General features: G+C 45.2%; 1 protein-coding gene across 1 annotated transcript; it reads left to right on the top strand.

Moving 5' to 3' along the window:
* The first annotated feature begins 202 nt into the window (after positions 1-202).
* Positions 203-19,395, top strand: commd4 (COMM domain containing 4). The gene is made up of 8 exons (XM_078532487.1): positions 203-253; positions 5,246-5,317; positions 9,532-9,597; positions 11,455-11,494; positions 12,700-12,819; positions 15,728-15,808; positions 16,008-16,184; positions 16,904-19,395. Exons 1-8 carry the CDS (start codon positions 251-253, stop codon positions 16,942-16,944), a joined length of 600 nt encoding a protein of 199 aa, XP_078388613.1. The 5' UTR covers positions 203-250; the 3' UTR covers positions 16,945-19,395.
* The last annotated feature ends 985 nt before the right edge of the window (positions 19,396-20,380 follow it).

Here is a 20,380-nt window from a genome sequence, read left to right on the forward strand (position 1 = left end):
ACACAGCAGATCTGCAGTAGTTTTTTTTTGTTTTTTTTAAAAAAAAAGTATAGATGGTTTCTGCTGCACAGCACTGGCAACAAACAGGCTTTTTTTTTAAATCATATAAAAAGAAACTCCAGGGAAAGCTGTTAGTTGGCCAGGTGACTGTCGGCACCCAGGGTAAGCTTGCAGTCGGCCAGTTGCTGGTCAGGCTTGTGCTCAGCTGATTGACAGCAGCTTCCTGGTGGCAGTGCAGCCTGGAGTCACCATGGTGAGTGTTGCTTTGGAGAGGTTGCAGGGGAAGGGGCTTTATCCCTGACCCACAGCCAGTTGCAGAGAGAGGGAGAGAGGGAAGGGGAGGGGGTTTAGAAATAATCTTGACCCAATTTATCCTGCTCAGCCCCTGGTGCCAAGAAGCCCCCAAGTGTGGCCAAGGCTGCAGCCAAAGTGACAGCTCCTGCAGAGAGTGGACCTGAGAATTCAAACCCCCCCCCCCAAATTCACTGGGTTCTATTCCTACAGTGCAAAATACCCAGGCTCTGGGGAGGGGGGGGGATTTGATGGTGGGGGTTTGGAGGTGGGGGTTTGATGGTGGGGGAGGTGGGGGTTTGATGGTGGGGGAGGTGGGGGTTTGATGGTGGGGGAGGTGGGGGTTTGATGGTGGGGGAGGTGGGGTTTGATGGCGGGGGAAGGTGGGGGTTTGATGGTGGGGGAAGGTGGGGGTTTGGTGGTGGGGAAGGTGGGGGTTTGATGGTGGGGGAAGGTGGGGGTTTGATGGTGGGGGAGGTGGGGGTTTGATGGTGGGGGAGGAGGGGGTTTGATGGTGGGGGAGGAGGGGGTTTGATGGTGGGGGAGGTGGGGGTTTGATGGTGGGGGAGGTGGGGGTTTGATGGTGGGGGAAGGTGGGGGTTTGGTGGTGGGGGAGGTGGGGGTTTGGTGGTGGGGGAGGTGGGGGTTTGATGGTGGGGGAAGGTGGGGGTTTGATGGTGGGGGAAGGTGGGGGTTTGATGGTGGGGGAAGGTGGGGGTTTGATGGTGGGGGAGGTGGGGGTTTGATGGTGGGGGAGGTGGGGGTTTGATGGTGGGGGAAGGTGGGGGTTTGATGGTGGGGGAAGGTGGGGGTTTGATGGTGGGGGAAGGTGGGGGTTTGATGGTGGGGGAAGGTGGGGGTTTGATGGTGGGGGAGGTGGGGGTTTGATGGTGGGGGAGGTGGGGGTTTGATGGTGGGGGAGGTGGGGGTTTGATGGTGGGGGAGGTGGGGGTTTGATGGTGGGGGAGGTGGGGGTTTGGTGGTGGGGGAGGTGGGGGTTTGGTGGTGGGGGAGGTGGGGGTTTGATGGTGGGGGAGGTGGGGGTTTGATGGTGGGGGAAGGTGGGGGTTTGATGGTGGGGGAAGGTGGGGGTTTGATGGTGGGGGAGGAGGGGGTTTGATGGTGGGGGAGATGGGGGTTTGATGGTGGGGGTTTGGAGGTGGGGGTTTGATGGTGGGGGGGTTGGGCTGTGGACAAGCCTGGATTGTATCTATCTCTTCAATTTCCTGCAGCCCATCTCCCCCTACCTCTTTAATCTCCCTCCCGAGATGTCTGTTGTCCTCTAATTCTGGCCTCTTGTGCATCCTCGATTTTAATTTCTCCACCTTGGGTCATTTTGCTATGGTAAAGGCGTGTTATTAAATTAAGTTGTTATTCTGGGAGCCGGATCATAGTGCACTCCACAGCCTCAGATGGTGTGGGTGCGTGTCGGGCAGTGTGTGCCTGGGTTCAGTTATAAAACCCTGTCTTTTGAGTTCAAGTGTTTAAATCTGATGTTTATGCTCATAGCCTTTATATAACTCTGTAAATTTTCTGTCTGTATGTATATGAGTTATCCAGAATCCAATTTTAAATTATTGCCAATACGCATGCATTACATCACTTCACCTCTTTCCTGTTTGCACAGTTTAATTTTATTTTAAGCCCATTTTAAGTAACTTTGAAAAAGGAAGGTAGTTTGGAAATCTGAAATTTAACTCTGCTGTCTTTGAAGGCACATTGTCTCTGTGTTATAGATTTTTTTATTGCTGATTCAGTTCTTTACAAGGGCCTATACCTAAATCTTTACAATGACGTTCTGGGCAAGTTCGCAGGGTATCATGTGATCTGCTGCTTTTAACGAATTGTTTTGTGTTTTTGGAATGTCGCCATGATACGTGATCCAACAGTAATTTTCCAGCAGGAATTGGACACGTACTGGAAGGGGAAAGAAATTGCAAGTTTGTGGGAAAGGAGCATGAAAGCGGGACTAACTTTCAAAGGGCCAGCACAGACACGATAGTCCGAATGATCCCCCTATGCTCCTCTGGTAAATCTGTCACAAATGAGCTGACCACCACCTCACCAGCAACAGCCACAAATAACTTTAGCCACCCTCTCATCCTGCACCTGTTGATTGGCATTGATGGAAAGAAAGACTTGCGTTTCTATAGCACCTTACACAACCTCAGAACTTCCTAACGTGTTTTACAGCCTTTGAAATACTTTTGAAGTGTAGCTACCATTGTATTGGAAATGTGGCAGCCAATTTACACACAGCAAGCTCCCGTAAGCTCTTGGAGACACTCCCCTACATTTCTTCAAAGTAGTGCCATGGGACTTTTTACATCCACCTGAGAGGGCAGACGAGGGCTTCAGCTTACCATCGCATCCAAAGGATGATATCAATGACAGTGCAGCGCTCCCTCAGTACTGAAACAGGCCATTCGATCTAACTAATCCATGCCAGTGTTTATACTCCACACAAGTTTCCTCCCATCCTGCTTTTAAAGTCCTGTAAACGACTTGAACCTTTTATTTGGGGTGACAAGACAAAAAGTTGGCAGAGGAGTAATTTTGGCAGAATAAATTAGGGGGATTTATTAAGTCACAAAGCAACACGTTACAACCAGGTGTAGTTGACGAGTCACACAGGGCCTTTACTCTCTGGAGCAGCTCGGACACAGTTCGATGCTGGGTCTGGTCTGGTCTGGTCTGGCTTTCTTCTGTCGCCTTCTGAGAACCTGAACAATTGTGTACTGGACCCTTTGCGAGAGATCTTTTTATCCTGCTCTAGCCCTGGTGTGGGGGCTGGTGAGCTCAGTTGGCTAGATGGCAAGCGTGTGGTTCAGAATGATGCCATGAGCATAGGTTCAATGCCTGTTCCAGCTGAGGTAGACTTGTCTCTTCGCCCTGTCCCTAAGGGTGGAAGGCAAGGGAAATAACCACTGACAAAACAGAAACTGCCAAGGAAAACAGTTCAGGATGAAGCGTTAGCAGACAATGAGCCAAGGACCTGCATTCTAGCAGAGCCCTCATGACTTGGAGCCTTGGTATCCAGGATTTATCCTACCATATTTGATAATAATTCATAACACAATCAATAGGATCAATACACCATTCACAGTGGCCCGCCAACACACAATCAATAGCTACCCACATCCTGGCCTACAAACAATGAAGTTAGCATACGACTTAGGAGTAGGCCATTCGGCCCTTCAAGCCTGCTCCGCCATTCAATAAGATCATGGCTGACCTGATTGTGGCCTCGACTCCCCATCCACTCTTCCCCTGATAACCGTTGACTCCCTTGTTAATCAAGAATCTATCTACCTCTGCCTTAAAAATATTCAGGGCACTAGTGAGACCAAATCTGGAGTAGTGCGCACAGTATTGGTCACTTTATTTAAGGAAGGATGTAAATGCGTTGGAAGCAGTTCAGAAAAGGTTTACTAGACTATTACCAGGAATGGACAGGTTATGTTATGAGGAAAGGCTGGACGGGCTAGGCTTGTATCTGCTGGAGTTTAGAAGAGTGAGAGGCGACTTGATTGTAACATAAGATCCTGAGGGGTCTTGACAGGATTGATGTGGAGAGGATGTTTCCTCTTGTGGAAAAATCTAGAACTAGGAGTCACCTTTTAAAAATAAGGGGTCGCCCATTTAAAACAGAGACGAGGTGAAATTTTTTCAGTTGAGGGTCGTGAGTCTTTGGAGCTCTCTTCCTGAAAAGGCGGTGGAAGCAGAGTCTTTGAACATTTTTAAGGCAGAGATGGATAGATTCTTGGTAAGTAAGGGGGCGATAGGTTATCGACGGTCGGTGGGATGCAGATTTGAGATTATCATCAGATCGGCCGTGATCTTATTAAATGGCACAGCAGGCTCGAGGGGCTGAATGGCCTACTCCTGCCCCTCATTTTTACCACCCAGCCTCCTCTGCTCTCTGGGAAAGAGAGTTCCACAGACTCTCAACACTGAGGGAAAAATTATTTTCCTCATCGCTGTCTTAAACGGGAGGCCCTTATTTTTAAACCGTATTTCCTGGTTCAAGTCTCTCCCACAAGGGGGAAATGCCCTTTCAGCATCTGTCCTGCCAAGTTCTCTTCAGGATCCTTATGTTTCAACAAGATGCAAACACTTTAATAGGCTTACATTGTTCTTTACATGTGCAGACAGAATAACCATTTAACTGTCTTCCTGCTTCTTACTATACTTTCTGCAGACAGAGCCTTCCAATCAGTTGTTCTAACATCCCAGCCTTTGTTTCTATAAATGTCCAGCTTCATAGCGTCCTATTATGCCTAACCCAATCAATGCAAACAGTTATTCAAATACCAGCAGTTAATTCTTGGCTTATCAAAAGCCCACACAAACGTCTCTAAAGTACAGCACTTAAAATATATAGCGCAAGGAAAAATATACAAAAACCCATATGTCTTACAGTGCTACTTCATCCAACCCCAGAAGAATAACTTTCTATTTCTTTCTCCCTCGCGTTTATCTAGCTTCCTCTTCAATACATTTATGCTGCTTAAATACATTTATCCCATTCACTTCAACCACTTATTGTGGTAGCAAGTTTCCCATTCTAACCACTCCGTCTGGGTAAAGAGTCCCTCCTGAATTCCCTATTCGATTTATCAGGGGCTATCTTGTATTTATGTCTTCTGGATTTTAGTCTCTACTTTGTAAGTGAAAACATATTTCTGCATCTACCTTATCAAAGCCTTTAATAACTTATCAGGTCACCCCTCAGCCTTCTCTTTTCCAGAGAGAGTCCCGGCCTGTTTAGTCTTCCTGATGGGTATAAACGGTAATATGTTTTCCTGTTGCTGCACAACATATTTTTGAGTTAATATAAGACGTTAAAATGTAGATTCTTGCATTTTATATTTGTGTCTTTGGTTTTGCATTCTAACTTGCATGTGACCTAGAGGGGGGGGACACACTAATATTGTGACCTTCTATTTTACAGCGGTTCCGTTTCTGTGGTGACCTGGATTGCCCTGACTGGGTTCTGGCAGAGATCAGCACCTTGGCAAAAATAGTTGAGTGTCCAACCTTCTGAATGTCTTGAGTGTTGCTATGCTAGCAATTGTGTTAAGGGAAATAGTCTTTTACCCTAACGCAACTGATTCAATTTTCTGCTGAGTCTAGCCATCAGCAAATAGTTGACCTTTAGACATAATTTGTGATGCTTTGTTGCAATCAGTAACGTTAACCGTAGCTCGTGACCGAGTAGCAATGTAGAATAAGAAGCCAAAATTCAAAATTCCCTGTAGTGTCCCCTTTGTTTTCACATAAAGAGAAACTCTCCACCTCAGGACGCCCCAAAGCGCGTTACAGCCAATTGAATACTTCTTGACGCATAGTCACCGTTGTAAATGTGGGAAACACGGCAGGCAATTTGCGCACAGCAAGCTCCCACAGGCAGCAATATGTGATGACGACAAGTTGACCTGTTTTAATTGTTGGTTGAGGAACGATTATTGGCCAGGGCACCGGGGAAGTTCTCCCCTGCTCCTCTTCGAAATGGTGCAATGGAACCTTTTACGTCCGCCTGAGAGGGCAGACGGGGCCTCGGTTTAACCGCAAGGAGCCTGTGTGTAAGTCACATCAAAGGAGGAAGGTTCCCTTTCTGTGTGGCTCGAGCGAAATGATAGGTTATATGGAAATTATAGCAAAAAACTGACTGTTCGGCCCAACCAATCTGCATTTTCCTTTTTAATCTTTATACGTCTCTATTCCATGTGCCAGCCCCAGTATATGGTTCTTGGGCATTATTAGCTCTTTTTGCCCAAGTGCCCATGTTTCACACAATGTGAAGGCCAGCAGCTCTATCTAGCTCTTGAGTGCAGCACAGCTGAACCTCGTACCTGCCCCAAATCCCACACTCAGCTGATACTTAACCTCTGCTGGAAAGACACGTGTTTAACAGGAATGGGAAACCTAGCTGACCTTTTCTCCCTTTGAGCTCGGGCACAAGTCCAGTTCTGGCAGCATTACCATCAGGCAGCCAGAGCCCCCGCCTGCCCCCAGCAAAACTCTACTCGCGTTGCACTATTCTTAGCCAAGTAATCACAGAATCTCACAGTGCAGAAGAGGCCCTTCGGCCCATCGAGTCTGCACCGACACGTGAGAAACACCTGACCTACCTACCTAATCCCATTTACCAGCACTTGGCCTATAGCCTTGAATGTTGTGACGTGCCAAGTGCTCATCCAGGTACTTTTTAAAGGAAGTGAGGCAACCCGCCTCCACCACCCTCCCAGGCAGCGCATTCCAGACCGTCACTACCCTCTGGGTAAAAAAAGTTTTTACTCACATCTCCCCTAAACCTCCTGCCCCTCACCTTGAACTTGTGTCCCCTCGTGACTGACCCTTCAACTAAGGGGAGCAGCTGTTCCCTATCCACCCTGTCCATGCCCCTCATAATCTTGTACACCTCGATCAGTCTTCAATCCTCGAGCGTGTTTATACGTGGGGCGATTCCCTTTATCGTTTTGGTAAATGCTGGGCGCGTGGTGCTGTGTTGATTCCCGTTTCAGTAAAACCTGCGTTCAGGGACTGCTGGAAACTTTGTGCATTGAAATAACTGACTGCAAGTCCGTCAGTTTGTCCGTGCTCCCTTCCTTGTTCCATCTGTTTGGTCCTAGAAATATTGGAACTCTTCCCAGTCCCACACCTTTAAACCTGACAGAAACTGCTGGACTCCACCACGTCCACTCCCCAACCAAAGCTGCAGAAATCCACAATAATGGCCCTCTTACGTTTCCATCGCTTCTTCCCACATATTGGGTGTCTTATCAGCAGATCTATGTGCTGTTCCAGTGGCAGGACTCCAAAGGTAAAGGTTAGACAAAATATTAATGAAACATTCATCCTGGCCAGGAACAGGGCAGACTTTTACAATTCAAACATGGACTCTCCATCGCAAATAAACAACTCTGCTGAACAATGGCAGGTTGCAAACCAGTAAATGTGTATGAGGTAACTCTAATACGCATTTCCTGATACCATCAAACCGAGGTTAAATCAAAGGTGGCAGCAATTTATCTTTTGGCTCAACAACAATTGGTGCTTATCCTATTGTATAAGTGAACTGACAACATTATAAATCAGTGCTAGAACCTCACTGGACTGCCCTGCGTCCAACAAAGTACAGACACCACCAATTAAAAGCTTCATGTTTGAAACGGGCGGATAAAGCGATGATCACGCATTCGACGATTGTAGCGTCTTAAAGTGCGCTCTTTATTTTCGACAGAAGCAGTCGGGCTTTTTCTCTCATTCACAGCCAATTAAGGTGCACTGAATGCAAGAACAATCATAAATAAATCAACCTTTTGTGTGCTAAAACCCTTGTCTAACACTGACCTTCAACCCCCAATCACCTAGGCTTCAAGCTTTGGAATCCCCTCCCTGTACCTCTCCGCCTCTCTAATTCGCTTTCCTCCTTTAGAACACCACTTAAAACCCACCTCTTTGACCAAACTTTTGGTCTTCTAACCTAATATCTCCTTGTGTCTCAGTGCGGTACTTTGTTTTGTAATGCTCCTTGGCGAAGCACCTTGGGATGTTTCACTAGTTAAAGGCGCTATATAAATATAAGCTATTGTTGACCTGCTGCCAATAAGCAAGATCTCCTGCTCAGGTCTCACTTTCATCCACACGCTTATGCCACTTTGAGTATAAGGAAACAACTTAAATGGCCTTTTTAATTAAGCGGGGCATTGAATGAAAACCATGCTTACTATGTCATCTGTGTAAAGATATTTAACATTACTCTCCTGGGGGGTTGACTGTACAGCGTGGTCAACGTGGAGAAAGTACTGGAACAGTGTTGCCTGCTATGGTCCATCCATCTTAGTCAGTGATCTTAGTTACGTTCAAGTCCCACTGGGATTCTTGAGCAGGAGTAGCCCATTCAGACTAGCAAGTCTGTTCTACCGTAGCAACTTAGGAAATTGGAGCCTGCTAAGATCATGGATCTTCTCTTCTCCTTAGGCAGTCGCTTGGGAGTGAGGGCGACTTTCTTCCACTCTGGGGTTGCGGGTCCTGAGGTGACTTTAAAAAGTCCAATGCTGGACCCGCACACTCTGCCATGGGTGGGGCAGGTAGTGTTTGCTGAGGCGGGTGGGTGGGATGCCCGGATTTGGGTCCACTCCTTCCGCTGTTTGCGCTCGGCCTCCAGCTGGGCCTGTCGGAGACGTTCGAATTGGTTGGCACCTTCGCGGGTGCTTCATCTCCAGTCTGGGGAGGTCTGGAGCAAGATTCCCACCGATCGATGGCGTTGTTGCATTTTTTCAGGGAGGCTTGGATAGTCTGTATCTCAACTCCATTTACCCATTTCTGGTCCATGTCCCTTGATGCTTTTACCTAATGACAATTTTGGTCTTGCAAAGTTCAGTTGACTCACCCACCAGAGCAACTTGGGGAGGGGAGATTTCTACAGTTTGGAAGAATTGCCTCCTGATTCTACTGCAGAATAGACAGCTCTAATTTGAAGATTTGTACTGGATTCCTTCATCAGAGGGAATAGTTTCTCTGCACTTGCCTTATTATAAACATATCAATTTGATCATTCCTCAACCTTCTAAACTTAACGAAATACAGGCTCTGTTTATGCAGCCTCTACTTGTAATTTAACCCTTTAAATCATGCCGGAACTGAACATGGCAGCCCAGAGGGAACCTGACCAAGGCTCTGTACAACTGAAACAAAAACAGAAACAGAAATACCTGGAAAAACTCAGCAGGTCTGGCAGCATCGGCGGAGAAGAGCACAGTTGACGTTTCGAGTCCTCATGACCCTTCAACAGAACTAAGGGTCATGAGGACTCGAAACGTCAACTGTGCTCTTCTCCGCCGATGCTGCCAGACTTGCTGAGTTTTTCCAGGTATTTCTGTTTCTGTCTTTGTTTTGGATTTCCAGCATCTGCAGTTCTTTGCTTTTATCTCTGTACAACTGAAGCATCATTTCCTCCCCTTTTGTACTCCAGATCTAGTTCAAGGTCACATGGGGAAAACCAATAGTTAAAACACTAGCCACCCTGACAGTGTGGTGCACAATTTGGCAAATAATAGTATTGACAATTTCATATTGCAGGTATTTAATGGCCTGGCTCACTTCATTCCTTATTTTGCGGGTCAAAGGGTTTCTCATTCATGGTAGAACGAGCAATCTGCGAACGAGATGAAGACAAGAAAGATTTTATGGTTGCATTCCCCATTCTTTTAATACCATTGATTTCTCTTCCAGTCTTCTGTGAAGATGAAGTTGCTGTGTGTCCAGGTACTGAAAGACCTGCTGGGAGATGGAATTGACGTAAGTATCATTTTTTAAAAAGTATTGTTGTAGGACTTGCATAACTAAGGTCTTAAAGGGACAGTGCATCTCATGTTGGTGTCACACCCGAGGGTCCATTTTTTGCGATGACTTTCTGGATTTTAAATACTTCCTTCTCTTGGCCCCCCCACCACCTCCCACCTCTATGGCGACAGGCCTGCTTTATTACACCATGACCTCTACTGTTGTATCCTGGAAGACAAGGGAGAGAGCCACACTATGTATATATATAAAAGTTTGAGGAGTGAAAATTTGAGCATCCCAGGATTTTGCTTCTTCAACAGCCAAGTCCAATCGTAAAGAATCTCTCTCTCTCTGTTAATGTGGCTGGGTCAGAATCCTGGGGGTTCAACGCCCAGTGCGATTGACAATTCTTCTACATTTAAATGTCTGATCTGATTTCCTCACGCTTCTCAAATTAATTGTTACAGAAAGAAGTGTAGAGTGGACCAAAGAAAGGATTTTATTCGATTTGGATACTTCGGTTCTATAAAAGACATCAACCCACTCATTTACTTCCCCCCCACCGCCTAATTTCTGTTGATTTTCTGCACTGGGAGTAGTTTATCGTTGAATCACTGCAAGTTTAAAAAGTACTTGTTTCGTTGATGTGGCAAACCTGTCCCTAGTGATGCTGATCAGCCAGCGATCGGACTCTTCGTGTAGGAGCGGCCTCCAAAACTCCCTGCAGCAGAAAGCGGTGGGTAGTTTTGAGAAAAGGGCGGGAATTCGTGAGGCCTGTGGTCCCTGATTCTTTCAGGGAGCGTGGAAAATTCCCGCCTTTTATTCACCGCTAAGTGTTTTGATTTAGCCTTTTAATAAAGTGAGCATTCGGCTGTTATGATGCACGAATCCGATACACCAGCATATTTCTATTCACTGTGAACGGACACTTGGTTGTGTGAGTATGCTCTGTGATCCTTCCCTGGAAAATACTCGCTGTGGCGTTATGTTTCTCTGGGAAATATTCATGGCACACATCAACCCTTGGCCTGTAGCTGCCGTATACCTGTTGATAAGACTTTGAGAAGGCAACATTAAAAAAGGCATCGTGCTACACAGTGGTATTGCTCCTATTCAACTTTGACAATCCACCTCCCCACCCCTCCCCCGCCCCCACCAATGTAAAAAGCTGATGAGCTCTGCAAACACCTCCTCAAGGAAACGAGGGACATTCCCAGAATCATAGAATCGTTCTGATACGTTCTGTGTCACTCCTGCTGACCCGCTGCCAGTCAGTTGCAAAGGAGGGCCTCCCACTGCTGTGAATGCCCGCACTATAGATTGGCAAAGGTAAAATGGCGGAGGTACTGTTGCTACCTGGTCAGGGCGTATAACAGCAATAGATAAAGCAATCCCGTAAAATGGTGATCAAATAACACTCTAGTGCCTTGCAGTCGCTTTCCTGCCAGTGGCGCCAGGGCTGACCGCTTGGCGGCCAGTGGCGCCAGGGCTGACCGCTTGGCGGCCAGTGGCGCCAGGGCTGACCGCTTGGCGGCCAGTGGCGCCAGGGCTGACCGCTTGGCGGCCAGTGGCGCCAGGGCTGACCGCTTGGCGGCCAGTGGCGCCAGGGCTGACTGCTTGGCGGCCAGTGGCGCCAGGGCTGACCGCTTGGCGGCCATTGTCATGGCGATAATTCATGTGGTGCACAAGTAAATGCAGTCAGCAACACAAATATAGCTTTTGCAAGCATGGAGCTTGACTCCAGACTGTGTTATTGTGTCTGAAAGAGTTGCTCAACGTATTGGGTTTTTGAGAAGCTTCTTTGCAGTAGCAACAAATTGGACGTCAGTTGTGTCAGCGATCATTTATTGTCTGTTGGTTCTCTCCTGTCAGTACGAGAAGATTGCAAAGCTCACAGCAGACGCCAAGTTTGGTAAGTCTGCATAAAGCTTTTGCGAGTATTTCGTCCAATTATCTTTGCAATGCTCGAGTATTTTAAAAATGTTTTACAGCTTGCAATCCTTCATACAGTGCCATGCAACATTTTCATTCTATATTCACATTGGTGAGAGAGTATTATTACTTGTATGCAGAATAAAAGAGGCTCACTTTGATGTGAGCATTCAAGAAGAATGAAAAAGAAAACTTGCGTTTTTAGAGAGCTTTTCGACAAGCGGGGCTTCTCAAAGCACCTTACAGCCACTGTGGAAGTGTATCCACTGTTGCAGTGCATGAAACATAGCAGACAATTTGCACACGGCAAACTCCCACAAACGGCAATGTGATAAAGACCGAATAATTTTGGTTTTGTAATGCTGATCGAAGGATAAGTTTGCGCCAGGACATCAGTGATAACTCCCGTACCCTCCTTCGGAATAGTGCCAAGTGATCTTTTATACCTGCCTGAGCAGGCAGGTGGGGCTTTGGGTTTAACATCTCATCCAAAAGACACTCTGACAGTGCAGCATTCCCTCAGTACTGCTTAAAACCCTAGGGGGGAGCTTGAACCTGGAACTTGTAGGCGAGTGTGCTACCAATCGAGCCACTGCTGACACTCTAAATAGTGAGCAAAGGTTATTGAGTCCACAGCTAGCCCAGCCTACAGTGCAATCCTATGCACCCATTAATTAGCCTCTAAAAATTCTTTCGAGTTATCAACAGTCACAGATTGCAACTCTTTCGAGTACAATCACAGTTCTTGGTTTCCGGGAGTGGGACACGAACCCACAACCCTCTGATTCAAAGGCGAGGGTGCTATGAACTTCAACTGCTAATCACCTAACCTCCAGGGAGGTGCCCTATCTGTACCAATAATGAAATTCAGTATTATACCAAAGGGAAGAAACTGCCATATCTGGCTACAGGAAAAACTGATACACATCCCAGTGTCAGCGTGGGAGAGTTTCCATTTGATGAGGATATCTCCAGCGTGCTTCCAGTCGAGTTTAAAATACTTCATTTCGTAATCATTTCCAAGTTTTCTTTAGCACTCTGAAGCGGCAAAGTTAGGTGTTCTTTTCCCCCCTGCAAATGTTCTGTTACAAAATGAGAATCTTTGTAAAGCTGCACAAAGGACAATTCCATACTCCTTTAAAAAAAAAATTAATCAGGTATTTATTTATCCACCTTGAATTCCAGAAACCAGCGATATAAAGGCCACTATTGCGGTGTTAAACTTTGTTTTATCCAGTGCTGCCAAATATGGTGTCGATGGTGAATCATTATCTAGTGAATTACAACAACTTGGTCTTCCAAAAGGTATCGTTGTTCCTACCCGAAGCAACAATTGTGATATTTTTGAACTGTTTAAAACTCCGGTTGACGCAATCGCTAATAAATCCTCGAGGAAATTCGGGAGAAACTTCTTTACCCAGAGAGCGCTTGGAATGTAGAACTCTGCTGGTTGACGCGAGTGGGGTCGATGCAGTCACAAGGAAGTTGGATAAACACGTGAGGGGGAAAGGCGCGGAAGGATCACAAGAAATAGGAGCATGATGGCTGATCTGATTGTGGCCTTAACTTCACTTTACTGCCTGTACCCACCCCCCCTCCCCAACCCTGGTCTCCCTTGTAGATCAAACATCTTTCTGACGTAGCTTTGAATATAGTCAATGACTCGGCCTTCACTGCTCTTTGTGCCAGGGAATTCCAAAGCTTAACGACTCTCGTGAGAGAAAGAAATTCCTCCTCATCTCCCCCTTATTTTTAAACATTGCCCCCTAGTTCTAAGACTCCCCCCACAAAGGGAAACATCCTCTCAGCATCAGCCCCTGTCAAGCCCCTCAGAATCTCATACGTTTCAATAAGATGTGTTGATTATATTGAGATGAAGAGGGATGGGAGAATGCTTGTGTTGCACGGATGAGTTGGGCTGAATGGCCTGTTTCTATGTGATACGTTGTCTGTAATTCTATGTAACACGACAGTTACATGCCCTGTCCAAAATGGCACGAAAGGTCAGTGATAAAGCCATTCCTTTTGTTAAGTGAATCAGTAATGCTGATTTTTTTTTTAGTCCAGTCATAGTGTGTTCACCAATTTAGGTCACTGGACTTACAAGTCTAACTGACCTTGGTATGTGCCAATTTATATCAATTAGGCCCTTTGGCCTTAAAGGGACATGCCACTACAACTCCACTTTAGCACTGTAGATCCCTATAAAACAGCATATACTTTGACTAGATAGGATCTTATAAATTGCTGGAAAGTTTCTCCTTAGATTGGCAACTACTTGTAAATAGGGGTACAGTAGGTAATGTTACCGGTCTAGTAATCCAGAAGCCCAGACTGATGATTAGGGAGACGATGGCGTAGTGCTAATGTCACTGAACCAGTAAGCCAAAGATCCAAGCTAATACTCTGGGGTCACTGGTTTAAATCTACAGTAGAATTTAAATTCCATTAATAAATCTGGAATTGAAAGCCAGTCTCAGTAATGGTGACCATGAGACTATCATCGATTGTTGTAAAAACCCATCTGGTTCACTAATGCCCTTTAGGGAAGGAAATCTGTTGTCCTTACCCGGTCTGGCCTACATGTGACTCCAGACCCACAGCAATGTGGTTGACTCTTAACTGCCCTCTGAAATGGCTGAGCAAGCCACTCAGTTGGAGGGAAATTCGGAATGGGCAACAAATGCTGGCCTTGCCAGCGATGCCCACATCCCGTGAAAGAATAAATGTTTTTTTAAAAATGATCCGGACACATGGATTCAAATCCGACGAGGGCAGCTGGGAAATTTAAATTAATTTAATGAAATTAATCTGGAATAAAATTAAGAAATGAATATCAGTAATGGTGACCGTGAAACTACTGTTTTTTTTTGTATAAAATAAACCCACCTCCATCACTAATATCTTTTAGGAAACCTGTCATCCTGAGAGTGACTGCGTCTGAAATGACCGAGCGAGCCACTCTGTTGTACTGACCATCACCCCCTCGAGGGCAATTCGGGATGGCCAATACATGCCGGCCTCGTCAATGCTGTCTAAAATCCTATGAATGAATTTCTTTTCAAAGTAAAAAGAAGTTTCGCGGCTCCTCCCCAGAATCAGAAGAAACCAGCAGCGGGAGATGGTGCAGGAACCTCAAAAATACTCTCGCCGTCACATTAAAAAACATGTGTGTTATTTAAATGGTCCCTGAGCAATTATTAAAATAACTTGCTTTGCAGTTGCTGCCTATTCTTCCCCCTCAGGTTATGAAATTTGAGCCCTTAAGCTTTCAGTCTGGCCAAACCAATTCTCATAAAATAATTAGTTTCACCAATTGTTTTAATTTTAATGTTGCTGGATGTGCTTTTTTGTCTTTATTTTATTTTAAGTGTATGAACCCCTCCTCTGTCTTTACACCCCCATTATTCGTGCATTCTTTGGGCCCTTTTTGCTATCTAATGTTATTTGATACAGTCCAATTGTTTGCAAGTTATTCAGCCTGTTATTGATCATTCTCTATGATTAATTTCCATTAGTCTCTAACCTCCTCTCCTCCCCCCCCCCCCCCCCCCCTCCAACCGTTCAGTCTCCTTTTAGCACCTTTTAACACGGAGACTTGCTTAAGGTGTTCTCGAGGCATAATCAGTACAAAATTGGGCCCTGGAACCAAACGAGGAGAAATCGGGAGGGATAACCATAAGTGTGGTGGGTTTCAAGGAGGGTCGTTGAGGACAAGCAGGAAGTGTGGAGATACTGGGAGGGAATTCCAGAGCTTAGGACTTAAACAGCTGAAGACACGGCCCTGAATGCTGGGATCAAGGACGAAGGGGCGATACACAAAAGAGCAGAGGGTAGAATTATGAAGCTGGAAGAGTTTATAGATGGGAGGGATGAGGCCATGAAGGGATTTAATGACTAAGATACAAACATGAAATATTATAGAATCTCTCTTTCCCCCTTACAGATTGCTAACAGACCCATGTTAACTTGCAGCATTTTCTGTTCCTATTTCATAGAGATAGTCAATCCTTATTTAAAAGCAGTTTCAAATGTTGCATCAATATGGCTTTATGAAAGTAATTGGGAGTGTTTTGGATTAGTGGACTGGGCTGCTTTGAACAGAAATGCTCTCATTACAAAGATTGCACCATATTCCCTAAATGACCTTTGATAATATCTTTAATGCTGGGCCAGAAACCTCCTTAACTGCATCTCATCCTTAACATTTCAGAACATGCTGCTGCACTCTGTAAATCATATGGAGATAAACAGACTGCTCTTCAGGACAGATTAAAGGAGAGTAGCCTCAGGCGTAAGTGGCATTATCCTTTCTTTGGTTTGATGCTGTTGGTTATTTGGACTCACTCCAGTTTAGTGCAGTGTGAATGAGATATTTCCAAACTCTATCGAGAAGTTCGAGTGTTGCGTGAGTGGTTAGGAATTTATTTTTCTCCCCCTTTTTAAACTATGTGACCCTAACTAGACTTGTGGTATTTGCTCTTCTCGTGCAGTAAACAAACTAGACTCCGTGTCGTGGAGGGTGGACTACACGCTGAGTTCCAGTGAACTGAAGGAAGTAAATGAACCTATCGTCCACCTGAAGATCAATGTTCGGAACATCGATACAGGCGCTGTGGAGCCTACAGTCGTTTCAGTAACAGCCAACAAGTTCAGAGTCTTACTCACTGGTAGGTCACGCCCAAAGCATGGGGGGTGGGGGTGGGGGTGGGGGGGGCGTTGGGTGAGAGGTTAGAAACTCGACAACCCATTTTCGTGTTGTGTAAAATCTTATGTCGTGCTTATTTTGACTGATTAAATCCATCATTTCTAATGAATGTCTTCTTTGCATCTTCTACCTCAGTCCTAAGATTGGTATTTTACAGAGGTTTAATGTTTGTCTTTAAAATTCACACCCTCTTGTTCAAATCCCTTCATGGCCCCATCTCTGTAACCTCCTACATTGCTTTGAGAACTCTTGAGTTCCTCCAACCCTGACGTCCTGTGTATCCCCCGACTCCCTTTGCAGCACAGTTGGCAAGGAAACCCTCAGCCATCTAGTTCCTAAGCTCTGGAATTCCCTCCCTAATTACCTTTGCCTTTCCACCTCTCTCATCTCTGACAAGACACTCCTTGAAACCTACCTCTTTTTTCCCAAACTTTAGGTCAACTACCATAATGCTTGGGCTTGGTGCCAACCTTTGACTGATTGAATGGGGTTGAGAAACTTATCAGCCATGATTGAATGGCGGAGCAGACTCGATGGGCCGAATGGCCTAATTTCTGCTCCTATGTCTTATGTCTTACTCTCTTGTAGAGCACCTTGTGATCCATGAAAGGTGCTATATAGATGCAAGTTGTTGTTAGAGTCGATAACAGTTGATGCTCCTCTTATTTTTTTCCCCCCCAGAACTCAAGCAAGCACAAGCATTGATGAATGCCTTGAACTAAACAACCTTATATAATGGTCAACTTTTCTGGTAGCTGTGAGCTTCCTGGATTTACAGGAAATTGGAGGGAGAGAGGGCGTACGTTCTGATGCATTTAAAAAGTAAACAATGACTCTTGTTGCTCTGTTGAAAAAGGTTAGTTGGGTTGTGGATCACACAGAGCTTGAACCTTCTTCATGCAAACCTGGCAGAAAGATGTTTGTGTTCGGAAGATTAGAACCTGAATTCATATCTTGATGAAGCACTTTCTAGAGAATGATATTTGTTTGTAATGATTTAGCTTCTACAGCACTGCAATACCTGGGGAATATCAATGGTACTAGCAGAATCACCACCACATTTTACATGGTGGAGCTGACTGACCTCTTAACCCAAGGATTGCGTGAGGTCGACCAAGTTAGGTGCAGCGGCTTGAAACATTTCCCGCTCACCTATTGAGACCTTGGTTCGAAACTGCCTGAGACAACACGAGTGAAAGTCTCCTTGTCAGCAATGATTGTTAAGGGTGTTTAAGTTACACGTCTTAATCCAGGTTATTTGATTGAGCGGGATTCCTTAATTTACCATGTCCAGAGTTTAGCAGTTTCACTTGGTGTCTATAAGGATGCAGGAGCTGGGAAATGGAAGAGTCAATTCATCTCATTAGTTGGGTAAGGAATTGGGACATCATGGTGGCCTCTTTGTATAATGATGTGCATTCCCTTTGTGAGACACGAATCAGGAGCACAGGTATCTATTTCATTGCCAGATGCTTTTCTTTGACCATCTAACTCTTAGTAGTTAAAAAATTAGGTGGCTTTGAGGTTTGACCAAGTACCTTTGTCCGTTTTTGTATCTGGGTGAAGCTGGAACTAATTGGACTGTAAAACCTGTGAATCCAGGACACTTCAGTCACGGTAATTTCCCAGGTATGTCCCGCTACTTGAATAAATGTGGAGCAGGTTTGATCGCTGAGTGTATGTTGGATCTGGAAGGCTATGAAAAAATTGAGGCCGGGCAAATGAATAAAATGGTATTTTCGAAGAGTCGGTGGGGAGCTGTGCAGCGTTGCTCCCCTGGTAAATCAGCCGAGAGACCATGAAAGGACCAACTTTTGAGACAGTTTCACGCTCGGGTCCAATCACTTTAGGAACTCGGAGGAAGTTAGTCCATAGGAAAGAGCCAAACAAGAAATGCGATTCCTCCCACACTTTCTTTTTAAAAAAAAAGCAGGCGTCTCTCCCCATTTATGGCGACACATTGGGTTGCCTCATTGACCTTTGAACCCTTGTGACCTGGCTTCAGAAGCAGCTAAGGCTTGAAGGGCTCCTCTTATCGCTTGGCTAGAGTTGGTTATCCCATTCAGAAATGTCGCAGATCAGGCTGGCGTGTAAACTGGTATCTCTCCCCCCGCTCCCCCCTTGCGTTGTAGGGGGGAGTTTTACGGGGCTGTGGGAACGTAGGATATAGTGAAGCTTCAGCCACTTGTGCTGTGAGAATGTTTGACTCAGACACTGGCTGCCCACAACAACAAAATATTCCAGTTCTCACTTTCACCTTGACAAGCAGGATTCTTTTTTTAAGATTACACTCTCAAATGAAATAAAATCCAGCTGGCGTCATAAAGTTGGGCTTGGAACGAATTCGAGGGGTGTTTTTTTTTCCCAGGCAGGTTGTAAGTTTTCCGATACTCTGGGTGCTTTTCTTTGCTGGCTTCCTGTTCACAAACTCTTGACAGCGGAGGGTAGGGTGTCTACATTACATCGTTACATTACGAAGAAGCAAAACACTTTAATAATGGCCATTTTGTACCCTGTTCTGAGCTGAGCTTGGAATCACTGAGCCTGCAACGTCAAATCTATTTAAGGTGTTCTGAAGCAGGGACAATCAGAATAGGAGGCTTGCCTATGAACTTCATGGACTGGGCAGCTGGGGGAATTGTTGCATTAGGTTCCTGGTACCTGCGGGATGTTGAGCGGATTGTAACCTTAACTTTGCCTTCAAGGTCAGAAATGTCAATGTGAGAATGTCCATTCCAAACTAGTGTACGTGCTGTGGGTAATTGTTTACATATCTATATATATGTTGAATAAAGTTACAAAAAAAAAGCGCGGAAAATGTTAAATTTAAGTTCAGTTTTGTAATATATTCTGCTTTCTGCAGAAACCCGTGTGACAGTATAACAAAGTGACATTGTACCTTTTCTTAATCAGGGACGATAATTCAGTATTGTGACTGGGTAGAATTACTACCCAGTTTTTGTAATGAGTGTGGTCACAGTTAAAGACCTTTTGAGTACCTAAATTTACCAGTAGGTTTATATGCTATGTACAGATATTTTTTGGGTTTAAGCACTGAGACTAAAATTTCCTTGGGTTTTTGCCATACATGCATGAAATAAGTACTGTCCAGTTAATTAATGGCAGCGTGTAAACTTATAAATCGTGAAAATAAAGTTTAAAGTTTATCCAAACTGAGGTCTAGCTTTTTAATCATTTCTTGGGTTGCCTGGAAATGTATTCCTGGAGGTTTCATCACATGACTTGCCCCCCTTGCTCCAGGCATTAGGCGGTCAGACTAACCTCTAGGAAGGTGCCAAGAGGAAAGACCAGCAGAGAGTAGTGGGACATACATGTGGCCGAGAGTGAACTGTGGTAGGGAGACACGGCAAAGAGCAAATCGTGGGGAAGATGCGTGGCAGCATCGATGCTTCCTGGAACCCTTGGAGATAAAAATCGAATATTGCACACCCGTAACTGCACTGGGGTTAAAGAGGAACTGCCGGAAATAGCAGGTGTGCTTACAAGTTGTGCCTTTCATTATTGCAAAGAACATCCTGAGGAATTGCAGGTTACGACATGCAAGTGCACATTTTGTCTCGTGGCCACTCGCCCATTGAACACTGTAAGGTTTGAAAATAGCACCTTCAATGAAAATGTTTGATTATTTTGATATACTTTATTAAAATCTGTACCCTATCACAAATCATCCATGTTTGGCAAAACACTTCTGCTTTGCCAGGGCCTATTAGAAACCAAACCAAGCTTTTTTTAAAAAAGTTTTGAATTATCTTATTAGCTACAGTGTCTGATTCCAGACCTTTCACTCTGAAGTGTCTCACTTTGTTAACGAATGCAAAACAAAAGGCAGAGGGGAAAATAAGTCTCTCATGGCGGGTTCTAACTTTACAAGCAATTGTAGTTATCCCGACTGACCTCCAGTTTAGAAACAGCAACAATTACCTGCGGATTTCAACCGCTTCCCACAAGCTTTCGAAAGTAGAGGCTGAGTTAGCATCTAATTATTATATCTGCACTCCAGATCCCAACACGTTGATGTGCAATGCCATGGAGAGCCATGTTCATAAGTGACACGTCTCATGGATCTTTCACCTGGTGGGACTGAGGCTTTTAATGGTGTCGGGCTTCTTTACCCTTCTCTCTTGAAGTGTAAGGGTG

The sequence above is a fragment of the Cetorhinus maximus genome, chromosome 30 (genome assembly GCF_964194155.1).
Source record: "Cetorhinus maximus chromosome 30, sCetMax3.hap1.1, whole genome shotgun sequence".
Lineage (NCBI taxonomy): Eukaryota > Metazoa > Chordata > Chondrichthyes > Lamniformes > Cetorhinidae > Cetorhinus > Cetorhinus maximus.